General features: G+C 33.3%; 3 protein-coding genes across 4 annotated transcripts; 1 reads left to right on the forward strand and 2 right to left on the reverse strand.

Annotated features, from left to right (window-relative positions):
• Nucleotides 1-2017: 2017 nt before the first annotated feature.
• On the reverse strand, nucleotides 2018-5459 carry LOC101222729. The gene is made up of 3 exons (XM_004145882.2): nucleotides 5255-5459; nucleotides 2902-3065; nucleotides 2018-2370 (listed from the first exon to the last, which is right to left on the reverse strand). The coding sequence occupies exons 1-3, from the start codon at nucleotides 5334-5336 to the stop codon at nucleotides 2353-2355; spliced, it is 264 nt and encodes an 87-aa protein (XP_004145930.2). The 5' UTR covers nucleotides 5337-5459; the 3' UTR covers nucleotides 2018-2352.
• A 4612-nt stretch (nucleotides 5460-10071) lies between these two features.
• Nucleotides 10072-15182, forward strand: LOC101222254 (spermine synthase). The gene is made up of 11 exons (XM_004145880.3): nucleotides 10072-10584; nucleotides 11519-11739; nucleotides 11850-11894; nucleotides 12551-12627; nucleotides 12722-12844; nucleotides 13150-13254; nucleotides 13344-13416; nucleotides 13553-13624; nucleotides 13831-14026; nucleotides 14246-14375; nucleotides 14722-15182. The coding sequence occupies exons 2-11, from the start codon at nucleotides 11550-11552 to the stop codon at nucleotides 14806-14808; spliced, it is 1098 nt and encodes a 365-aa protein (XP_004145928.1). The 5' UTR covers nucleotides 10072-10584; nucleotides 11519-11549; the 3' UTR covers nucleotides 14809-15182.
• An 862-nt stretch (nucleotides 15183-16044) lies between these two features.
• Nucleotides 16045-22677, reverse strand: LOC101221781 (cyclic nucleotide-gated ion channel 1). 2 transcript variants are annotated; one of them, XM_004145878.3, is made up of 8 exons: nucleotides 22356-22677; nucleotides 21690-21814; nucleotides 20784-21351; nucleotides 20128-20337; nucleotides 19057-19337; nucleotides 18055-18166; nucleotides 17531-17767; nucleotides 16045-17268 (listed from the first exon to the last, which is right to left on the reverse strand). In XM_004145878.3, exons 2-8 carry the CDS (start codon nucleotides 21716-21718, stop codon nucleotides 16564-16566), a joined length of 2142 nt encoding a protein of 713 aa, XP_004145926.1. In that variant the 5' UTR covers nucleotides 21719-21814; nucleotides 22356-22677; the 3' UTR covers nucleotides 16045-16563. The 2 variants fall into 2 exon arrangements, with proteins under 2 accessions (XP_004145926.1, XP_011654622.1); XM_011656320.2 differs by lacking the exon at nucleotides 22356-22677 and adding an exon at nucleotides 21918-22323.
• Nucleotides 22678-23544: the final 867 nt, after the last annotated feature.

Raw genomic sequence — 23544 nt, forward strand, 5'->3', positions numbered from 1 at the left:
TCTAATTCAATCCCCTCGCCAACACTAAGCCAAGCAACTCGTTACACGCCATTATTATTATTATTATTAGTATTCATTCACTAATTTTATAACCTCACTTCTCTCCAAATATTTTTCATTTTTCTTCAAATCAAATTAGGATAAATTCAATTATAAATATGTCCATCCACATTGCTTTTTAATTTAATTGATTTTACTTTTTGCAATTTAGATCCTATTTCATTAATTTTCATATTTATGCTCGTCTTTTATTTGCATTCCAATTCACTCATATTTTTTATTTTTATAATAATTTTATTAATAAGAATGTGAGTGTTACTGTTGACATCTGAATAGTACTAATCAACTTTATAATCTTTTACTATCAAATCAAATATTCGTCTTTAGTATTACTAATAATGACTCCAAAACTCATGCGAAGAAAAAAGCACACACCCGACTATTTGTTAGATTTATATTTTAAGAGCTAAATTTGAAATAACCTATAAAAAATAACTAAAATTATTTCATCCTATTTAAATTCGAAATGTTTAAAATTATAAGGTTGAACTGTGTTGAGTAATTCTAAATTCAATTAGGGAAAGACATTAATAAATTTTTTTTAACTTTTTTTTTATATATATATACTAACTTTTTAATATGAACTTCATAAAAAATAATTAAACACAACTAACTACGTCGTGAATACCCTATCAAATGTCAATATTAATATATATAACTACGTCGTGAATACCCTATCAAATGTCAATATTAATATATATAGTTGTTGAGAGGTAAAACTCAATGATATTATTGGTTAACCAAATCAACGTGATCTTAACTAGATGTATATTTTTTCAAAAAAAAAAATTTAAGTGCTATAAACCTAAACTATAAGATTTGTAATTACCGTTTGTTTCAACCGTTATTTCCAAGTGTTTGAGATCTTCAAAAAAAAAATAGATTTCTAAGTATTAAAAGAATTCGTTTTTTGGATCATTTTTTCTCTAAAAGTTCAATTTCTTTTATTTTTTACTATTATTTTCCTTTTGCAATCTTCAATTTCATTTAATGTCATTTCCCTTTAATCAATATGGAAAGTCTATAGTTTACAATTTTGGTTTCTTTTACTGGATTCTGTAAGTTTTGAGAATACACTGGATATCGTAGTTTTTCGACAACTTTGTTGCGATTTTAAAACTTCACTACTTCAAAGTGTACACTTTTCCCTTCAAGGATTTACTTCTCCATCGATCTTTAAAGAGTTGTTGATCTTTTGAAGTTTTATATAAACCTTCATGGGTGACCTTCTCTATTCACGAGAGATTATATAAAACTAGATCAATCTGATTATCAGTTCAAATCCGTTGTCACCGGATACCGTCTAATTGTACAAAGAATGTCATTAAATATATATGACATAATCTGATCGGATTAACTCATATATCAAATAGTAATTTGTATAGTTTAACCGGACTAACTTGTGTCACTAGATTCGGCGAGGTTTGATTGGATTCTCATGTCATCATACAACTAAGACAAGTTTGGTTCTGTAATAAACTTGAACTGTCATGAAATAAATATGTTGCCTCAGTTGATTTTCTCAATCATCAAGAATAGATTCACCAATTGGGCACACAAACAAATATCATCAGTTGATTTCTTTCACAAATGAATCCACAAATGCTCATTTATTTTCAACAACCTCAAAAGTAATTATAAAATCTTAGAAGTACTTTAGCTACTTAAATACCTGTATAAAAAAGTTGGATTTTCTTGAGCAAATCAATCATTAACTCGTAAAAAGACACACAAAACCCAGTGAATCACTTCCATTGATTTTGATCCGACGGACCCTACTTGTTGGCTATTTTCTATCGTGAAACACAAGATTGGAACTCAAACAACAATGCATGGACAAATACTACGGAATATTCTTAATTCCCACAAAATTTTCATTTTGAAATGGCAAGAGAAAATTTTGTCGAGGAAATTCGTCAGGACCTCAGGGAAGGAAGAAAAAGAAACACCCCCGATATAAACAATCACAATGGCCAAGTTCTTATATGTTCTTAAGAACATACCATTCTTTTTTCATTTCATATACCATGTACGGAGTCATTGATGGATACAATCTGAAAAGGAGACAAGAAAGAAAGTAGAAGACCTCTCTGCTTGGGTTTCGACCCAGTGCAGGGGTTTAACAGTATCATACAAGAAGAGATTCGAAATCAAGATGATTCTGATATCTTTTCAGGTGAATGCAGAAGTTTGCAACAAATGTTTTAGAACAGTGTTATTGGCTAACAAGGATAACGAACCCGACACCGAACAATTGCGACGCTATCCTTCCATGACATTGGATGGGAAACATCAAAAGCATCCACCCAACTGCGTTGTTACAAAAACAAAAGAAAATAGAAAAATCATGGGGTTTGAAAAGCACAAATACTTTGTGTATGTTTATGGACATGAAGCAATGATCAACCTATCAGAACAAACATCAGTCTTAAATCAGACCTTTCAATAGCATATTACTGTATCAGTTTTTTTTTTGGATTCCTATTTTTTAGAAACAGAAGCATTTGGTATCTGTTTTTCTTTCTTTTCTTGTTTCTCATTTTTCAGAAATGTTTTCAAAGTTGGGTAGAAATTTTGGAAACAACAAAACCAAGTTTCTTGAATCAGGTTTATGTTTTCATTTGTTTTTCAAAATAAAAAGTAAAAGTATTATTTTATTATTATTTACCTTTAAAATGCAAAATGAATACCTAAAAGTGAATTAAGATAAAGAAATTTCATTTTAATTTTATAAACTTATTTATATGATATCTACTGTTTTTCAAAATGTTCTCTGCTCTCCCCTCACACCCATGTGTAACTGTTAACACTGTAGCCGGAAAGAAATACTGTTTTGCTTACCAGTATAGCCTCTATCTCTCTGTCCGAAACAGGTGTACGCTTTGGCAGGAGCGATGCTTTACCCCCCACAGCCATGTTTTGGGGTGGTGCTGGCACATTGGAACCTGAAAGTGCATAGTAGCCAATGTCCTTATCGGGGTTGTGCTGAGACTGGAGAGCAGAACCTAAAGGATGAAATTGTAAGATTTATCAGACTAGCAAAGAATGAGAAAGCATTTGAAAAAAAATACGAATTATCTTGTTTCAAATCTGTGGAAACGATAGCAAGTTGAAGAATCTAGATGAGCAAACATCATAAATGGAGTTAAATGCAAGCTAATCTGACTGAAACTACTTCAAATGCAAGCACAAGTGGAAAAAATTCAATACAGCAAATGCCAGATAAACAGCCTTACCAGTTCCGAGTATTATTAATAAGAATTTAAAATGTTCAGTTGATATTAAGGCTGAAAAAAATTTAAGACGTAATAAGAATCTTACCATTTGGCAGATAACCAAATTGAAACCATGTAGATTTAGATGAGAAAAGATAGGGAGAAGTACATTGTCTTAGCAGAAAATTCACATGAATTTTACTCACGTATCTCCATTTGATAACCATTTGTTTTTTTGAAAATTAAGCTCATAAACATTACTTTCACCTATTGTTGTTATCTGCTCCATATTTTCAAAATCCAAACCAAATTTTGAAAACTAGAAAAAAAAGGTAGTTTTGAGTGTTTGGATTGTTTCAGTATGGAAGGTGAAATCCATAGTAAAAAAATAAAATAAAAATAAGAAAACAAGCTCATTATCAAAAACAGTATTCAATTACAAAGTTCTTATCCAACGGTACCTTAGACATTCAAATTAACTTCAAACCTTTCCACAGCTAGGTGATGAAAAATTGCAGAGTAACCTAAGGCAGATGCTTTTATATCTTAAAAAACAAAGAATTACTTCCCTCAAGCAAACTGAATCTCACCTAAATTTTATAACAAGTTGAGCTTTTGTATAAGAAGCACAAACATGGATATGCATATTGGAAAAAGTATAAGACACGACACAAACAAAACGACATATCCTTTTAAGAAAAATCTAGGACACGAAAAAGGCAAATACATGTTTATTAAAGTATAAATTTTTAAATATACATCATTCTTATACTAGAATGGATTCGAAGTCAATAGTTGTAAGACATATTTATATAAATATGTGCTGTGTCTAATTCTTTGCTTTAACACTATTGACCTTTTTTAGATTTATTTCACAGTTTCCATTTAGCCAATCTTAGTTGGGCACTTGCCTCTAACCCTAACTAATTCATATAGCCTCCTCTTCAGCTCCCTGAAACCGTACAATGCCATTCACATGCTTAAAAAATGAGTTTGATACATTATGTTCTCAGAATATATTAATTTTGTCCTAAAATACTATGTCAGTTTATTGTGTTTAGGAAGAGCTAGATATGTGATTCATAAGTTTTGGACTCGTATTAGTTTTGTACCATTGGTGTTTGACGCAGGTTTATTGTGCTAAAAAGTATAAAACACAACCCCAATAAGCCTAGGAGCATCGAAGTATTTGAAACTCCAAACAAAAATATCCGTGCTTCTTAGTATCTCTGTACCACATAACAGAAAGAAGAAAAATCTTCCACGAGAACAAAAAAGCTGGAACAGCTTCTACACCCATTGAGTTTCTGTTTCCGTATAATACCACCAAACAACACAATTTACTCAGTTTCTAAATGCAGTGAATTTCTGTTCTACTTCTAGACAACAAACAGATAAAAGTATCTTCCAAAACAACAAGGAAATTCACCCATTCTCTAACCCATGGAGTTTCAGATTCTATGCAAACAAAGTAACAAAACATCTTCTACAACAACAACAACAAACAATTGACCCAGTTCTAAATCAGTCAGTTTACTTGCACTCGAATAACCAGACAAAAAAAACTTCAATTCACAAAGCAATTGACTCAGTTTCTAACCCAAATACCCAATGAGTTTATGTTTATTACACAGCCAAACAGATCCTACATGTATGTATGTGTGTGTGTGTGTGTATATAAATCTTCCACTTCCACAGAAACCCAAAAAATGACCCAGGTTGTAACCTGGAGAGTTTCTATTTAAGTCAGCTCAAAACCAATTGAATTTTAATTTCTACACAACCTAACAGACCGGAAGAAAACAAAAATTAGCTTCAATTTCCAAACTCAGCGAAATTGTGAACAGGCAAGCAAACAAAGAAGCAATCTATATGCCACAGAAAACAAAATCACATCCACGAGATTCATGTTAGTAAAAATTGCAACAGATAAAACCAGAAAAGGAAAAACGTAATGAGTAAATGAAAAAGAAAGGAACCTGAAGACGAGGATGATTTCGGGTGTCTATCAGGGAATTTAATGCGTGGAATTCGCTTCAAAACATGCCCTTCTACTCCCATTTTCTTCTTCTTCTTCTTCCTCTGCTTTACCCTTTCCTCCAACTCTCTTCAATTTCACTTTTCCTTCTAAATTTCCAATGCTGCCTCTCAGGTTTCACCAATCATTTCTGTTTATTTTTGCCTAAATTACACAAATTACCCTCAAACTTTTATTTATTTGTTCTTTTAAACCACTTTCTTCAGACAACATACACTAAATTTAGCCTTTATTTCAAAACTAGCCCTCATCTTATCTGTTTCTTTCTTTTCAAAAATACAATTTTATCCTTAAACTTTAGTCTATTTTCTATTAGATCCAAAACATTTCCTTTTTACTTCTTAAATTTTTTACCTTGAGATTTGAATATATTGAATATACTTAATTAGATTAAGATCTAAAACTTCAACACCAAATGGTGTTGTTTTAATTTAGTCTATTTATAGTTGAATTCTAAAGTTTTCTTTGGTGGATGAGAAAGATGAGATTCAACCTCCAATCTCTGAGAATATTAAATATTTATATATTTTTTTTTGTTGGAAGAGAAGTAGGAACACTTTTAACAATATCAAAATAATTATAAATATTTACAAGTTATACTATGAAATTAATTGATTTATATCATTATTAGTTAATATCACTGATAGAAGATATCAGTTAATGTCATTGATAGAATAATGTTGGGGACTATTAAAATATATTATTGATAAAATTTGAAAACTTTGTTATATGTTGTAGATATTGGATCAAATTTACTATTTTTTTATGGTTGATTTTAAAATATTTTAAAAAATGACTGAGTAAGACTATGATACTATCTTTATTAATTATTTAAATAATTTTATTAAATATTAAATTTAATTACATTAATTTCACATAAAATTATTAAAAACTTCTTAGTAAGAAGCAATAAATAAAATAAATAGGGGTACTAATTACTATGAAGAAAAATTAAGAAGGGCGGTATAACATTAATGACACGTGGTGGGTGGTTTGCTCAAACGACGTCGTATTGAGGAAGTATAAATACCAATTTTCGTCACCTACCAACCGCCGGGAGTTCGCGGATCCGATTGAGTAAACAAAGTATGTCGAGCAATCTCAGCCGCCTGTTCTCGTCACCGCCGACTCTCTCAGCCCTGCCGGCGGTGAGTCGCCTAACTTTCAACTCGTTGAGCCGATTCGTTAGCTCCTCGTCCAATCAACAGCCTTCTCGATTGGAGAAAGGTGTGTCTAGCGAGGAACAACGAGAGGCCGGGAAAGGAAGTTCGCCGAATCGACACGAGGCTGCTGGAGATGACCGAGGTGGTCAAGATGAAGGAGTTGATACGGAAAAAATGACTCGCGAGATCGGTGGACCAAAAGGCCCCGAGCCCACCCGCTACGGCGATTGGGAACGAAAGGGTCGGTGCTCCGATTTTTGACATTTCGAGGTTAGATTGTGAACGAGATCTTAGGATGATATGATTTCTGTAACTCAATTTCGTGAGCTTTGTTTTCCTTAATCTGAGTTTTCGTTTTTCTGGAAATTCATTTCCAGAACTGTATGCGTTTCTTTGAGACCGAAGGGAAATTAGAATAATATTATTCATCGTTTCAATAGTACTTGATTCTGGTAATCTTTTTGCATTACGCTTTTGTTTAGTCAGGATGTATTAAGTTCTGTATGAACTTTGAATTTGTATAGCTTGTTGAACAAAATTTCCGAGAAATTAGAGGAAGGAGATTAGTTTATTAGGATGGTTCAAATCTGCTTGAACTTTTCTTATCAAATTGTCCACATAAAATATTTTGATATAGGTTATAGAAGCAATGATCTTTGGAATCTATTTCAACTGTTATTATCAAATCAACTTTAAAATTTGAGCTTGAGGGAAATTGTGTTCTTTTTAACTAATCTACCAAGCTTTTGCTGGGGAGAATATAAAGAGATACAACCCTACAAAAAAGGCCCTAACTAAAACAAGGCCTACTCGAACCCTTAGGAAGCACGGAATCTAGCAAAGGATCGAGTTTGCTCCAACCCTCTAAAGGTTCAAACATTATAGGGAGTTTGCTCCAACCCTCTAAAGGTTCAAACATTATAGGGAGTCTCCAACCCTCTAAAGGTTCTATTGTTCCTCTCACCTCAAAGACCCACTGGATAGCACAGATCCTGCTCGAAATCAATAAATGATAAAATGTGTGTGTGTGTATGTGAAATAAAACATCGAAAACAAGTCTTGAAAGTGTTCAAATTTGGCTTAGAGAGCACTCAATTCATCAGGCAACTATAAGAGCATTGAACCCAACAACAAATTATCAACAGCCTTATTGAACTACAAGAACCGTCAAACCTAGCCACACACTCTCAAAGAATCTACCAACATAAACTATTATAAGTTTAAAGTTCAATTTGAATGGGGAGTGAGAATTTTGCTGATGAACAGAGGTATGATGTAACACATAATTTTCCTCATATTTTAAGAATATGTACTATGAAAAAATGAGAGTTGCAGGATGGTTTTTATAAGATGGGTAGTGTAAGCATAATGAACTGCCTAATAAGTTGATGGCTAATGAATTGAGAATGGATTGCAGCAGGTTGAGAAATAGCTAGGAAATGCATTGTTGAATGAGAATTGTCTATGACGTTGCTTAAACGGTGTTTGTTCTATAGGTTGTACAATTGTGTTCTCTAGGACTATAGGTATTACAATTGTGTTCTTGAGTTCTAAAGAACGAGAAGTGTCTGCTTGGTTGGTTCCTTGGTTTTGAGGTAGGAGGAGTTGTAACTTGAAAGTAAGATAGAAGTACGATGGTCGGATTGCGTTTGAACTTCTAACATGGTTGGACGATTGAAAATTATTGATATATGATGTTATTTTGATGCCAAGGCATATGTCCTTTTGACTAATAGAACAGAGATTAGAATCCTCCATTGATGGTTATTTCAACCCTTTATATGGAATTTTCCTTTTTACCCCAAAAGAATGGTTACAATCTTTTCCATATCTTCTCACCAAGAAAGAAGGGGGAAACCTTTTCCTGATTCCATATTCTCCCATTCTCCACCTTAAAGCATATGTTTAGTTTGTGGTTGTGTTTAGTAGGCCACTCGGATCACTTCTAACAAATAACGTCTAATGAGGCACATGTTTTGATATATTCACAAACGAAACTAAAAGTCGACTATGGTTAACCCCAAGGCTATAATCTTTTATTTGATGTCATATGTCTTAACTATTTCATCCGAACTCAAGTTAGCAATTCACTTGTGATGAAGTTAATTATCTTACCTTGTAGCTAAAGGTTCCACAAGCCATAGGGTGGGAGTGCAAATCAGAATATTTACTTTAGAGAGAATATGTATCTTTGATTTTTAAAATATTATTCTGTTTTTCTTTTACTGTATGATTTGATCCAACCTCGAGAGATGATGAATTCACTTTGGCAAATAGCATCATTACTTAAACACGAGATCAAAATTCCTAACTAGATGCTGACATGAACCACCTCTTGTATCATTTTAAAAAAAGAAAACTATCTTTTTTTTTTTTATAGACATGATCTTTTCTCACATTTTCTTCACTGTGATTTCATTTCTCGTATAAAAAAAGTCAAATCATTGGTTAAATACTAAAAACAATAACTTGTTATAAAAGTCACTGTGACATTTACAATAATTTTTATTAAGAACAAAAAAACTAAATGATAAAGACACCAACACAACAAGCCACTATCATTTTAGGGGAAAAGGCAATTGATTTTGTAAGTTGAGGGGAATATATTCTTTGAAACCTCACCATTATAATGCTATACACTTCAGAAATATATTTATGTTGGAAAACATTAACTTAATAAAATATTAAAGGTAATTGAGAAAGATTAAACTATTTATTTTCGAAAGCAACTGGAGCCTAGCTAAATTGATAATTTTAATAATTATATTTAAATCATAGTTTTAGTTTAAGCATAAGTTAGTTAAGCACAGAGTGATCAAGAGATGTTTAATGTTTGAGTGATAGTGATTATCGTAAGCTTAATATACACTATACCAAAATGAAAAGAAAAATACTTAAGTGCATCGTGCATACATCCGATAATTATATTTAGTATAAGATCATTGATGTACAATTTACAAAAAAAAATTATGAACAAATGGTTGATACTTACTAGAAAATTCTTGTCAAAGATCAACAATGGTAAGGATCTATCCTTCTCACGGATAGTTAAAAAAGTATAGATGGCTTGTCGACTAAGGGTTTAGAATTATCGAATAAACAAGTATAGTGTGTTTGTGGTCATCGACATCTAAAGATAACATAAACTTGTTATTAATTCAAACTTTCTTCGTCTGAATGTGCATAGAAGCTAGTAGCCAATGTATTTTTACATAGGTAGTTGGCACATTGAGGTCTCATTCTTTGATGAAATTAACCTAAAATTGCAACCAAAAAAATCAAGAAAAAAAACTTGTAATATTTCTTAGAATTTAAAGATACAACTATACAACCTACGGAAGAGACAAGTAATATTGTTCAAAAGCTTAAATATTTCAATTATGTTGAATCAAATTAAATAAGTATACACGCATATACCTACGTCGAAGGTTTCTTACGTTACGAGGTTATTTGAATAGTTATAATGTAATTAAGATTGATGAGAATCAAAGAGTATTGAAAAATGCTAATAATCACTCGCTTGAAATACAATAAAAAAATGTTAAAATTAAATAACTTTTATATTACAAATGGAATATAAAAATACTTACTACAAACATGAAATTTTATTGTAATATATCATAACTTCGTCATATTACCGAACACCAACACCGATTGTGTGTTTTTTTTTTTCTAGCATAGTTAGCGGTGACATTGAATTGAATCTCCAAGTTGAGCTCACTATGGGACGTGAAACAGTCAAAATGGGGAAGTTTTGTTGAGAATCACGGTGAGATGGGGCCATGAAATTCAATTTCCTAACTCGTTTATCGCGCGGAATATCATAAAGAAATTGCTGATTATCAATTCGATGCTTCAATCTTCACATATATATGTATATGTTAATATATATATATTATATATATATATTCTTCAAATCCCCATTTCTCTCGTACTTTCAAGCTTCAACAATAATCAAGAAAACCAGAGAAACCCACGAAGAGTGAGAGACCAAGAAAGTGACTGATCGTGTTTGTGTTGCGAGATTCTTCTCTTTGCCTCTCTTTCCCGCTTGTTCGTCTCTTTCCCAGAACTTGAAAAAGTTCCCATTTTCACTAATTAACGCCTGGTAATCTTCTGCTCTGCTTTGATTGTTCTTGCTCTGTAATCCTTCATTTCTCTCTTTCTCTATGTTTGCTTTTACTTTACTTTGATTTTTGTTGCTTATATGCATTTTCTCCTCTTTCCACCATCTGGGTTCTCGCCGCAGCTATTGCGTTTGTTTGTTCGTATACTATATTATTATTCTCTCGTCTTGTCCTTTCATTCTTGTATGACGGTACTTCTTCTTGTTCTTCTCGTCTACGAGTAGCTGGACTTAGTCCTGCGGGGCTTCAACAGAAATTCACATCCAACGTGGAGTTACGATATTTTTTTAGTTTATTTTCATTTTTAATCGTTCACCCATGTTGTTGAAGAGATTTTTGGTTAACATTGTTCTGTTTTTATTTAAGCTTCGGAAAATTTGTTTATCACATCAAATGTAATTTTTTTTCCAAATTTTGGGTCTCAATGCATCGTTAAATGGTGAGGGAAGGGTGTCATATTCCTTACAGTGTCTTAATATTCTGGGTCTAATTAGTGGTTATTTCTGACGTTAAATCAAAAGGAAGAAGGGTTTATTTAGAATCAAATTTCTTTGATATGGTGGATTTTAATCGAATCAGTCTCTCGGCAAAGGAAAAAAAATCGAATCAATGTTGTGATCTGGAAGTTATTGTTTTCCTTTGAGAGAAGATTCTTCTAAGTTTCCTTTTTAAGCAATAGGTTGGTTTAAATAAAATGTTAAACCAGACTTTAGATTTCGTTTTGGTATTGGTTTATTATCAGCTGGTATATTTCCTCATGCTCTGGGACTACTTCTGTTCAAGATTTTTTCACTTTGTTGTAACTTCTTATTTTGGTTGTTCTGATATAGTGCTTCATAAACCTTTTAACTATGTGATGAAGATGATTGCTTGAACTTACTGGTTTCTTTCTCATGGATAAATTTGAATCTTTAGAGACTGGAGCTCGATAAGAAAAGGATCATTTATGGAAGCCGACGCAGGAAGAGGTTTGGGATGCCAGAAGACTATGGATGGGAGGGCGAGTAATGGGATTCTTACAAAGAAGGAGATTCCTTCTTGTTGCTTAAAGGCTAGGGCTTCAGTCCCTGAGCTTGAGGCCAAGTGCCATTCCACTGTTGTTTCTGGGTGGTTTTCAGAACCTCAGTTTGCTTATGGTCATTATCTATCCTTGTTTCTTGCTTAATTTAATTTTAGGTTTGTCGTTCATATACTCTAACGAGATCCTTCATTGACTTATTTTTGTGTCAATATCTCCCAAATTCAGATGACGGAAAGAAAAGGGTCTATTTCAACAATCCGATGTGGCCTGGTAACCTTCTCTACTTCTCTTTTCTTTTGGGGGTGGGGGGGAGGTTATTAAATATTTTCTGAGGTGCTCAAACTTGCAACGGTATACGTATATATTTTTCTCTTTAGCAATATTATGACGAGTAGTCAGTGTAGTGATGTTCGAGTTTTGAGGAAAACTATATAATATTGATATTTCTCCCCTTCTCCCGAAGGGGTTCTAAACTTTTGCTGCTTCATGATAGTTCATACATATAAATTATTCTTGTTCTGTTTGGCTTCTTAAATATGTTCTACTTTGGCCCATGATCTTTGCATGGAAACCGTTCTGGTCATTATTGTTGATTTTACATAAAAAAAAAAGTGTGAGGAAAGACCTGTGTCATATGTCCCTTTTTCATGTATATGATAAGATGTAGCTAAGATGTAGCTGGTGAGAATGTTCGAACATGCACATGGCAAGCCAAAGTTTCAGGCTATAAATGAGTCAGCTTCTATAAGATAATTAATGAATATATAGCAACAAAGATAATTTAACCAAATGAGTTTGAAAGTTCAGGAATCAAAATAGGATTGTTGGTATATGTTATGTTAATGCTTGCTTGAATATTTTGACAGTTAATATGAGTTATGCATTCCTACCTCAATTATGGCTCCTCTATTTCTGTTCCTTTTCAGGAGAAGCACACTCCCTCCAAGTAGAGTCTATATTATTTAAAGGGAAGTCAGAGTTCCAAGAAGTGGTCGTTTTTGAGGTATATTTTATTTTGCTTACTGTCCCCTATCTTATCTTCCTTTGGGGGGAAGAATACAGTAGAGGTAACTAATGCCGTGATTTTTTATTGACAGTCCACTACATATGGGAAAGTGCTTGTTCTAGATGGTATTGTCCAGTTAACTGAGAAAGATGAGTGTGCCTACCAGGAGATGATTACTCATCTGCCCCTCTGTTCAATTCCATCTCCCAAAACGGTGACTTAATATAACCGAACCATGATGCTTTTATCTTTATAGTTGTGGTACTTTCATTTTCTCATGCAACAAGTATGAGGAACAATGGAATGGATTATTTGTTTTCAAGAGTTTTGATTTGATAAGTAAATCACTCTGCCCATTGACAAATTTTCTAATCAATCTTCTATATAATACGAAAAAGGACAAAGTTGGTACTAGTTTTGGCACATAAATGATTAATTGGGTTATAACTCTACTTTAGCGATTCATTTTTGTCGAATAGAAATTAAAGGGAAATATAAACTAATGAGAACATGTTGCAGGTTCTTGTTGTTGGTGGTGGTGATGGTGGAGTTCTGAGTGAAATCTCTCGTCACAACTCTATAGAGCATATAGACATATGTGAGATAGATCAGATGGTCATAGATGTATGATATATAACTATCGCTTTTGTGACAATTACTGCACTTTTTCTCAAAAGTTAACCACCTTGTTGCACTGGTTTATTCATCTACAGGTATCTAAGGAGTTTTTTCCTGATTTAGCTATAGGATTCGAGGATCCCCGCGTCCACCTTCACGTTGGTGATGGTATATCTTAATATATTGTTATCTTTTGTTTTATTTATTTATTTTTCTATTTTTCCAATATCAATTAATTGGATTGATATTGAAAATCAGTGTGGTATATGCCCTTTTTTATCTCTTAGAATTGTGATTTTTGCAGCTGTTGAATTTCTACGGCGTGCACCAAGAGGGAAATATGATGCAATCATCGTTGATTCCTCAGATCCTGTTGGTATGTTTGTACTTCATTTGATATGAAATTTGTACAACTCATTTATTACAAGACATTTCAGTATATTATTTAATATGAAAACTAGACAAACTGCAGAAATTATATAGTACGGAGTGGTCTTAAAACAATAGTTGTAGAACTTCAGATAAACTATGTGCTATTGTTTAATGCCAATTCATCCATCACAAAGTTGCTTTCTATTTTAGGGCCTGCTCAGGAGCTAGTTGAGAAGCCATTCTTTGAGACGCTAGCAAAAGCATTGAAGCCTGGTGGTGTCCTCTGTAACATGGCAGAAAGTATGTGGCTACATACACATCTTATTGATGATATGATCTCTATATGCCGTGAAGTTTTCAAAGGATCCATTCATTATGCATGGGCGAGTGTTCCAACTTATCCAAGGTCAGTAACTAGCTGCCTTTCTTTTCTTTTGGTTTCTTTTTCATTTTTCTTCTTAATAGTCATGAATAATCTTCCTGATGGGTTATAATTATTTTGCTTTGTGAAGTTGAGATGTACGTGAAAGCTAAGAGTTTATGTCTGACTTCAAAGGATTCATTTTATTTTTCCATTTTCAGACAATTATTATTCTTTCTCAACTTTGGATTTTGTTTTCTTCAGTGGTGTGATAGGTTTTTTGCTATGCTCAACCGAAGGGCCACCTGTTGACTTTAAAAATCCTATTAATCCCATTGAGAAGTTAGAAGGTGCAGTGAAGCATAAAAAAGATCTCAAGTTCTACAATTCAGAGGTACATTTATGTTTTTCGTTATTTTTTTTAAAAAAGATCAGTTACTTTATACTGTCACTTGTAGCATAAGAACATGTGGATAAATTCAAGCTCTAGAAATCAAATTCACATCTAGGCTTAGAATACAAGGGTATACAAAAATTCCAAAAAAGTGGTTTTTCACCCCGTCAAAGAAAAAAAAGGAGGCAAGGCCAATGTTTTAGGTGGAAAAGTTTTTTTCTTTTTTTTTTCCAAAGTGAAATAGATGCGAGTTCAACCAATATGAACTCTTGCTGAAAATGAGTACCAGACAACATCCCTTCAAATCCAATTTGTTTGTGGATAACAAGAACTTTTTGTTTGACAGATGCACTCGGCTGCTTTTGCCTTGCCATCATTTCTGAGGAAGGAGGTGAAGGCACTTGTTGATTCTCCGAACCCATCACAAAACTGATTCCCCCATATGAGGCAACGCCCAGGTCCAAGCCATTTTTCTGTTTGGTTTTCACAGGTAGGGAAGATGATCTGATTTGATGGAGTGGATCCAGATAATATTTATGGTATTTTGGAGTGTAGAGGAAGCCATAAGCTCTATTTTTCTGGCATTTTCATAACTTACCATGGTAGTAGTTGTATCTCCTGTGAGGATGAAACTTTGATGTCATTCCATTGCTGAGTTTCTTTATGTAGATGACTGATTTGAAGCAATCCTCTCTAAATAGAATCCCTGCCTTTGTTCTTATCATTCTTCCGTGTGTGGATGATGTTGTGGAACTCTCCAGCTGAGATTCAAAGCTATAACATGAATTTGTGTCTGTATTCTTTGCATTATTGTGCTGCATGTCGTCTGCTTTCATTTTGCGAGGCTGATGAACTTGAGAACTTCTACAAATTACAAGCTGAAGATAATGATTAATGGTTAATACGGTCAATATCATGGATAGATTATTGAATCAAGATTTTGAGTCAAACATTGTTCTTGGCCTTGAACGGTTTAATTTAATCAATTTTCATCCCCAACTTTCTGAGACTATGATGAGAAAGAACTTGAAAATACCTTGTTTATTTGCTGCAAAGTTACTCTAAATTGTGATGGTGGTGGTTGGTGGACAGCTTATCCATTGCCAAGTGAACTAAAGAAGAATGTACAAGTAAACTGTGCAAGTGAATGCCTTTTCTTTATTTATCAAAATAAACTTAGTAATTGATATGAACTTTCATTTTAAAAGAGAGATTTAAACTCTTCAATGTTTAATTGTAATACTAAAAACAGAGTGTATATATTTTGCCCTTGAAAAGTAAAAAAAGTTTGACATCAATTCTATTTCTAAAGCCTTCCTTTTTGAGTTTATTCCTTAAACATTTTTAGTATGATGTGATTATTTATTTCTTATAAGTTAATAGAGGAAGTTTTGTTATACTCCTTATACTTTTTTTTTCCAACCAAAATTTAAACCTCCACCCTTAATCAAATCAGTCAAAGAATTGGAAGTTTGAAAACTTATTTGTTTTGGATAATTTACTCACAACATTATTTTTCAGAAAAAAAAAGTAGAAGGGCAGTCATTTTGTGTCTGAGATCAAGTGGCTTCTTATCAATTAACTACAAAATTATTTTAACCCCCTCCTCCCTAAAAAGTTGGGCAAGAGAAGTTCATAATCCTTGAAACTGGTGGTGTAACAACTTCAGTTACAAGATGTTCAACTTCTTGGAGGATTGAAATTAATCTAATTGATTGTCAAACAATTTCTGCAGACCAATAACAAAAGTTGCAGGACATTTACAGTGTGAAGTGAAGACAAACAATTGACCAAAATCTAACTGAAACTCAAAACCCTACTAATGATCTTCTAAAGGAAAAATATTTCATACTAATAACAATGACCTACAAGACATTGACCCTTTTACACTTATAAATATTCACAATCTTGATCTTGAACGCATAACGAACTCAATGGCACGAAATCAGCAAATAGGCATCCATCAGTGATCCAGATAAACTTATTGTTTAGGCAATGACCGTTGCCTGGATCCTGCCTAAGTGACCTCTGGATGAAATCTTTTGCCATCAATCAAAGCTACTAATGATACAATGGCATTTATGCAAAACACCATGGGAGTAAGATTCTCTCGTTCCAATATTATGAAATAAGAACCAATGCATAGAATAGACATACATTTTTTTTGTATACAAGGAATGCCTTTGCTCTATAAACTATTCTCTTCAGAAGTAAAATCTGGTTCTGCTGGTTTCTGAAGCAACAATGGTGGTATTCTCTCTGGAATCCTGGCCTTCCGAGAGCTTGTCCGTCGAATCGTTCTAAGGATGTTAGCTGCAAATCTAGATGCATAGATGGTGGCACCTAAACTAGGAGAACTCCCACCTGTCTTGGCCAATGCATCTTTTAACCTGTTTTCTTCTTCCAAGAGAGTCTGTTCATGCTTCTTTCTGCGGTATCGGCGCCATGCTGCCTGTATAAAACATGCTGCCCATGTCCTCCATTGCTGCGAATAAAGCCTGAAAGTGTGTCGCAGCTGCTTGCTGTGAAGTCTTCGGAACTGTGAGGCTACAAACTTCAAGTCATCAGCCTTCAAAGCAAATGCTTCAACTTCTGAAAGTGTTCGAACAGTTCTTGTTGAAATTGGCAGGTTAGATGAGGAGTGTGGATCCAGAGCCCACGTCAGTAACTCTTCACCACAGAAATCACCCGCCTTAAGATGTTCAGAATTAAAGAAACCGGTTCTACCCCCATTCGTAGTTACAGACAATAACTTGCCTCGCATAATGAAAATCATCTCGTCTACCGGATCTCCTTCCCTAACAATGTAGCTTTCCTCTGTATATAGTACTGGCTTGAGACGGTCACACATCGCATCCAACAATTGTTCGTCCATTTTTTCAAATATGGGTACCTGAAACATAGGAAAGGGAAAAATAGAAATAATCATCACGCCTCTTTCAAGATTATCTACTTATGGTATATTTCACCATATATTGATCATTGAGAATATTTTAGATTAATTCAGAATGGTAAGGAGGATACATGACAGCAATAACGAAAAAATGTCCTCAAACAAACTTTTGAACTTTCAAATGCAAGTATGAGCTTACATTATTAAAAATTAGTACATCAGATAATGACTAAAAACATAGAAAAAAAGAGAGATTACTCACCCTCATTAGCAAAGACAAGCAGAGATGGCGTTTAATATCCCTTCTAAGATCTTTTGGAAGATTTCGAACCAGATTCTCTTCATCAACACCTCTGGTTTCCTGCCACTTATATTGCTCATACCTCCTGATTCGCTCTCGGAGACTTTCAGGGAGCAAACGGTGGGACATCCATTGTTCTGCATCTCTCCTTCTAACCCTCATTTCTTCCAACCTTGTAGTGGTGGATTGCAAATATGTCTGTTTCAAGCAGGTAAAAATTAGGAATATGAAGTATTATAGCTTTCTTAGTAAGCTATACAGTGTTCAACATAGAAGTCACAGAAAAGGTATGCAATGCCTTTGAAGAATGCTACCGAGTATCTAGGCCAGCTTAAGCAATGAAATTTGAAAGAACACTTGAATGAAAGCAGAACATACATGCTACCAATCTTACTAAAATCAAAAGCTAACATCATAGACTCAGTTCATATTTGATAATGCAAAACCACGAGGTCATCTATGTCAAAGGACAAAAAACTTCAAACCTGCATGTTCCCGATAAGAAATGAAAACAGAACCAAGCCAGAAATGGAGATGAAAACAGCAAAGCAAATTTCCCACACGTATGTGCTTGTTTGGAGATTTTGACCCAGGGAACTGCATCAAAACAAGTACAGAAACATATAATTTCAGTTATTTAAAAACTACTTAAAAAAATCTTGTAATAGATGTCAATCGAAATATGCTTCTAATCAGGTGAATTCCAACAGTACAGTATACAACAAAATGCACCAACAACGTCCTTGCTCAAAGGAGACAGTGGTTTACTTTTATTAAAAATGCATTCAATGAGAGTACGAGGTTCTAGAAATGTATGTGGATAAATCATTGCCACTTAGCTAATGTTTCTCCGAGACGTAAGGTTCTTCATAGAAGACGTAGAAAGTAGAAATCATTTTCAGAGAAGAAATAGAAAGTAGAACATAGGATTGAGTTTACTTGGTGTGTACGATTAGTATTCTCACAAAAGGAATTTTCTAGTTTACCCTTTTCTCATAATGAGTAGTTGGAGAGTTTTCTGAAAGCTCCTGGATAATCCTTTTGGCTACACCTAGTCCTCCCCTCTCAATTTTATCCACTAGTACAAGCATATCTCACAGAAATTTAGCAACTCAAATTAAAGAACAAAGAGATGATCTTTCATATAGAAGGCACAAAATTTTCTTACACTATCCATCACAAACAATCTCTGGAATCTATAAAATCGTAAAATATTCACATGTAACAATATTTCCAACATCACATGTATTCTTTCATCCAACCGAGAAGCAAAGAGAATAACATTTGGCCAACCAAAAAATCTAAACAATAGATAATATTATCAAGTTGCAAACAATTTGGATTGTTCCCTTCTTAATTCTCTATTACTCTATTTTCTTTTTCCTTTTGCATTTGACCACATGATCATATACATATATCAACTAAAATTTTCAACACATGCAACAATTTTCTAGCTAAAAGAAAGTTAATATAAGCAGTGCACGTACCTTAGATTTCTCAGACCCCACCAGAAACAGTAAAAGAACTTCTGTGGAAAATTCATCGACCCCACGACACCAGATTTAAGAGCATCAAGAAATATTCCAAAATCAAAAGGAGGATTGTCTTCAACTAGAGAGCATGAAACATTTAAAAATGCGTTGTTTCTTTGAATGACATCAGCATCACAATATAGTGAATTAGAAACACAGCCAGTCTTATGACAAGCCCTCTGCCAGCATGTAGTTTCTCGTTCTATAGAAAACAAGTACCAGAATGCTCCAAAGACCTGATAACACAAATAACATCAGTTTTTCCGATTCTGAACGAAGTGAGGATTTCAAAAGATTAGAAAGATAAGAGGAAATTGGGAGTAACAAGATAAGAAAATATCTCATAGTGCCCATCTTTGGTTACTGTAGGAACTTGTGTGACCAATATACCCTGTAGAGTGTCAAACGTGGACAGACTTACATGCATAATTTTCATATGTAAGCACCATAAACTTCAAAAGTTATTTTTCAAAGATGATGCCCAGAAAATGAGACAAATCAGACTTTTCGCAAAGCTTGATAGACATACATTTGTGAATTCTAAAAAACAAAGGCAAAGACACACACACACAAAAGAAAGAAAAAGAAAAAGAAGGGAAAAAAAAAACCCTCTCTGATTCATGATATCTATAAAAATGTATTTCTTGCTTGATTTTGAAGGTTCGGAAATATAGAGGTCAAACGGAGGAAGAAACAACTCAGCATTAACTATATCATGGGTGTGTGTATTTTGTTAGTTAAACTACTACATCATTCAACTCAGAGATATATTAAATGCTCATGTAAAGAGAATGCACCAACCACAAAATATTTCCTACTTCTTCCAGAATAAAGGGTGGTCATTGTAGAATAATGGAGAAATATGGGGAATATGATCATTTACAATCTGCCCACAATATAGACAAATGCTAATTTCTAGTCCATATATAATTAATCAAAATCAATAAATTAAATACAGAAAAAAAATTTCTCCTGCAAATATACTTTACAGCATATATAAACAAAAAGTTCACAAACCGAACTCACATGACTTGCCAACATGTAGAGAAAGAGATTAAATGCAGCTCCAGCCCATGCAGTTTCAGTGAGTACAGATGTTCTTGTAACTTCTTTATATAATGGATAGATTCTAATAAACCGTGGCACATACTGGAAGAAAACAACAAATTTCAGCAAGTCCTTGGTATTCAACGACCTTGAGCCTTTCATGTTTGGAATAATGATCAGAATCACTACCTGCCAAAGCTCCATAAGTTGATTTGCAAAATCAATAAGACATCCAATTGGAGAACAAATGGTCCAGAAACAAGTTACTTAAATAAATTATATGTGGAATAAGTTGCAGAGGGAGTCAGAGAGTTTCGGTAGGTAGTTTCCAAAAATAGTTTGTGGGACACTCCAGCCCCCTAGAGGTGCTTGAGATATTGTTATTTTCCATCTTAAAAACAGAAATACTTTAGCTGATTTTCAATTACATTTTTGCTTTTATCAGAGTATTAGTAGAAAATTACAATAACAAACAATCAAATGTTGCAACGATATTCAAGCAGCAAGTTAAGCTCACAAATGAGTATCTTTGTATTATGGACCTCACTAAGATTCAAGGTCAACAATAGAAGGAAAAAAGGCAATGTTCGTGACAACACTCAAATTAACGATCCTTGAGAGAAAGTATGACATACTTGTGGAAGTGGGAGGACTGCAAGAATGTCAATCAAAAAGTATGATGAAAGATATCTCTTTGCTATTTCCCAAGCATCTTCAACTAGAACACCTCTTCCAAACACCCGAGAAGAAGGAGCAATAAATCCCGTACGAAATTGGAAAACAATATGTAATATATAGAATATGTCGGTGAATGAACGTAACACACTAGCCGTAATCTCCATCTTATTATCTAACCCAAGACACTTCTTATCGTCATCAATCACAGGAACATAAAAGAACAAAGGATCCAACGAGACTGCAATCACACATGACAACACAAATATCTTATTCCACTTCTGGAGAAAGGGTCCCTGTGGGTCAAGCACCTTTTGACCAGTTCCAAAACCTTTGGACATAAATTTATTGAAAGAAGATGACTTCAAGGATTTCTTAATTCTATTAATCCTGTAAGAACCAGTTTCCAATTCTTTATGAGGCTTCTCTGAAACTAAGTCAGTTCTTGTCCCAATCTTTCCAGCATTTAAAGTGTTATCTGCAGAATATAACCCCCTTGAAGTTTTATCTGAACTCCAGTCCTGAAACCTGGAAGAAAATGCATAAAAGTTGTGAATAGATATGAACGAGTGATACCAAATTCAAAAGGGTATTGTCAGAAGCCATTGTTTTATAACCCTATCCCTCAATTTAATTTCACCAACAGAAAATGCATCAAAGATGATAGTAGAGCAGAAAGGCCGATGCTTTAAATTTTATGATCATCACATTTGAGTTTTGACTGCAATGATTCTATAGAGAATCCATTTAAGACACAAAAGGACATTTCTACACAATAAAAATTCAACAGATACAGTAATTTACAATAAATCGATTTCGATCACTATCATTGCAATGATCATTAGGAAAAAGTTCATCAAACTAACCTCACAATCTTCTCCTGGAGATAGGTCATGATAATTATCTGAAATGCAATATCAGATGGAAAATCAACTTTGCAAAGTCATACAGTCCAAATTCTGAAGTTGACACAAGTTTCTTGAAGCAACTCCTGAAAAAGGGAAAGATAGAGAACTTCAAGTAAGAGAGTCCACTGTCTTGTAAAATTCAACACAACCTTTCTAAAGTTATAAAAGAAAAAGGGTATGGCTGACCATGGATTCCAAAGGACAACAATATAATTCGCTTAATTGGCCATAAATCGATCAACAATGAAGTGGGGTCTTCAAAAATTCAAACAAGATACTCAGTCATCAAAATGTCAAAATCCCTGTAACACCCCTTCAAAGGTTCTCAACTGGGTATCCCCACCAGTCCAAAATATGCAAATAAAAGCCATGAAAACTAACTTGAAACGGAGAAATACAATCGAAAAACAAAGAAACTTTAACATCCAATTTCACTTCTCATTTCTCACAGATAATTCAGAGAGAAACAAACAAGCCAGTTGAAATACCAAACAAAAAAACAGTAGAACCAAGCAGGAAAAACCCAAAAACCAAAACTCAAAACACCCAAAACGAAGCGAGGAGACCCACAAAGTACAACTGTAAAATCAAAAGTAACTGAAGGAAAAGGAGAAGAAAACATACCGAACTGAGAAGAGGGATGAAGAAGAAGAAGAAGAAGAAGAAAGTGGGTGGATTGATAATTGGGTATTAAATCAAATAAACAAAAAAAGGTTATTGGCAGAGAGAAATTGATTGAATCCAGCAAGAGAAATGAGACTTCTTCCACTTTATACTACGAAACTTCCTGGAGACTTCATATTGGTTTTTTTCCAATATCTGTTCATATTTGTAAATAATTCACAAAAAAATAACCAAAAATAAAGTCCCTTTTGTTTATTTTTTTGGTTAATTTAAATTAATTTTCTCATATAGGGAGAGAAATCGGAGATAGAGTCCAAATTGGTGCAGTTGGGTGCCCAACAACACAGTGACGGCAACGACGACAAAGACCCCCAAAAAATGGATAAAGAGAGTGAAAAAGAAAAAACCGATATTTTGCTTTAACTATTTTCCTACAAAATCCAAGCAAAACGCTCTCTCTTATTCATTTTTATTGTTACATTACAAATTTCATCTTCTAATTTTAATAATCTTAAAATATAATCTCAATCTCGAGAACTATATCAAATTTAATAAGAGAAACGAGTTAATTAAATTTCTCATTTCACGAACACATGTCATAATAAGATATTAGCATCATACTATTATGTTCGCTTATTATTATTATTACCAAAACTACAATATTTTCATGCAAACAGTTAAAATGAGTATAATTCAATCAAAATTAACATTTACACCTTAATTTTGAGATTGAATATGTAATTACAAAAAGCTCAAAATTAGAATAAAGAAAAAATAATGAACTGTCTATAAAAACATTTTTAAATTAAAGATGCTCAAATGAAGATTTTGAAAATACATTTATTCATGTTGATTTTATTTTAAACTTTAATCATTTTTAACATCAATATATTATTTTTCATCCTATAATTAAGAACGCAAGCACTAAATATATTTTGTCACTTAGTTTAATGGACATAAAAACATATATTAGTTAACATTTAAATTTCTATATTATTTGTTGAATTAGAAAAACATGGTTTTCCAAAATCCCAAAACTAAAATTGATTTTTTTTTTTTGTATAGAAAAAAGAAATTATCAAAATATACCTAAGAAAAAATCGGTTGACCAAATGAGATTTCAATTACATGATTGGACTTCAATTTTTAAAAGAAAGTTGTTTCAATAAATTTGGAAATATTGAATATT

Source organism: Cucumis sativus, chromosome 5, assembly GCF_000004075.3.
Source record: "Cucumis sativus cultivar 9930 chromosome 5, Cucumber_9930_V3, whole genome shotgun sequence".
Lineage (NCBI taxonomy): Eukaryota > Viridiplantae > Streptophyta > Magnoliopsida > Cucurbitales > Cucurbitaceae > Cucumis > Cucumis sativus.

Excerpts from the sequence above, each read along its gene's own strand:
- LOC101222729 (XM_004145882.2), bottom strand. The coding sequence starts at position 5,336 with ATGGGAGTAGAAGGGCATGTTTTGAAGCGAATTCCACGCATTAAATTC. Across the intron at positions 3,066-5,254 it reads GAAATCATCCTCGTCTTCAG|GTTCTGCTCTCCAGTCTCAG; the intron begins GTTCCTTTCTTT and ends TTCATCCTTTAG.
- LOC101222254 (XM_004145880.3), top strand. The coding sequence starts at position 11,550 with ATGGAAGCCGACGCAGGAAGAGGTTTGGGATGCCAGAAGACTATGGAT. Across the intron at positions 11,895-12,550 it reads CAACAATCCGATGTGGCCTG|GAGAAGCACACTCCCTCCAA; the intron begins GTAACCTTCTCT and ends GTTCCTTTTCAG. Across the intron at positions 14,027-14,245 it reads AGTGTTCCAACTTATCCAAG|TGGTGTGATAGGTTTTTTGC; the intron begins GTCAGTAACTAG and ends TGTTTTCTTCAG.
- LOC101221781 (XM_004145878.3), bottom strand. The coding sequence starts at position 21,718 with ATGACCTATCTCCAGGAGAAGATTGTGAG. Across the intron at positions 19,338-20,127 it reads TCTACATGTTGGCAAGTCAT|GTCTTTGGAGCATTCTGGTA; the intron begins GTGAGTTCGGTT and ends TTGTGTTATCAG. Across the intron at positions 18,167-19,056 it reads TGGGGTCTGAGAAATCTAAG|TTCCCTGGGTCAAAATCTCC; the intron begins GTACGTGCACTG and ends GTTTTGATGCAG.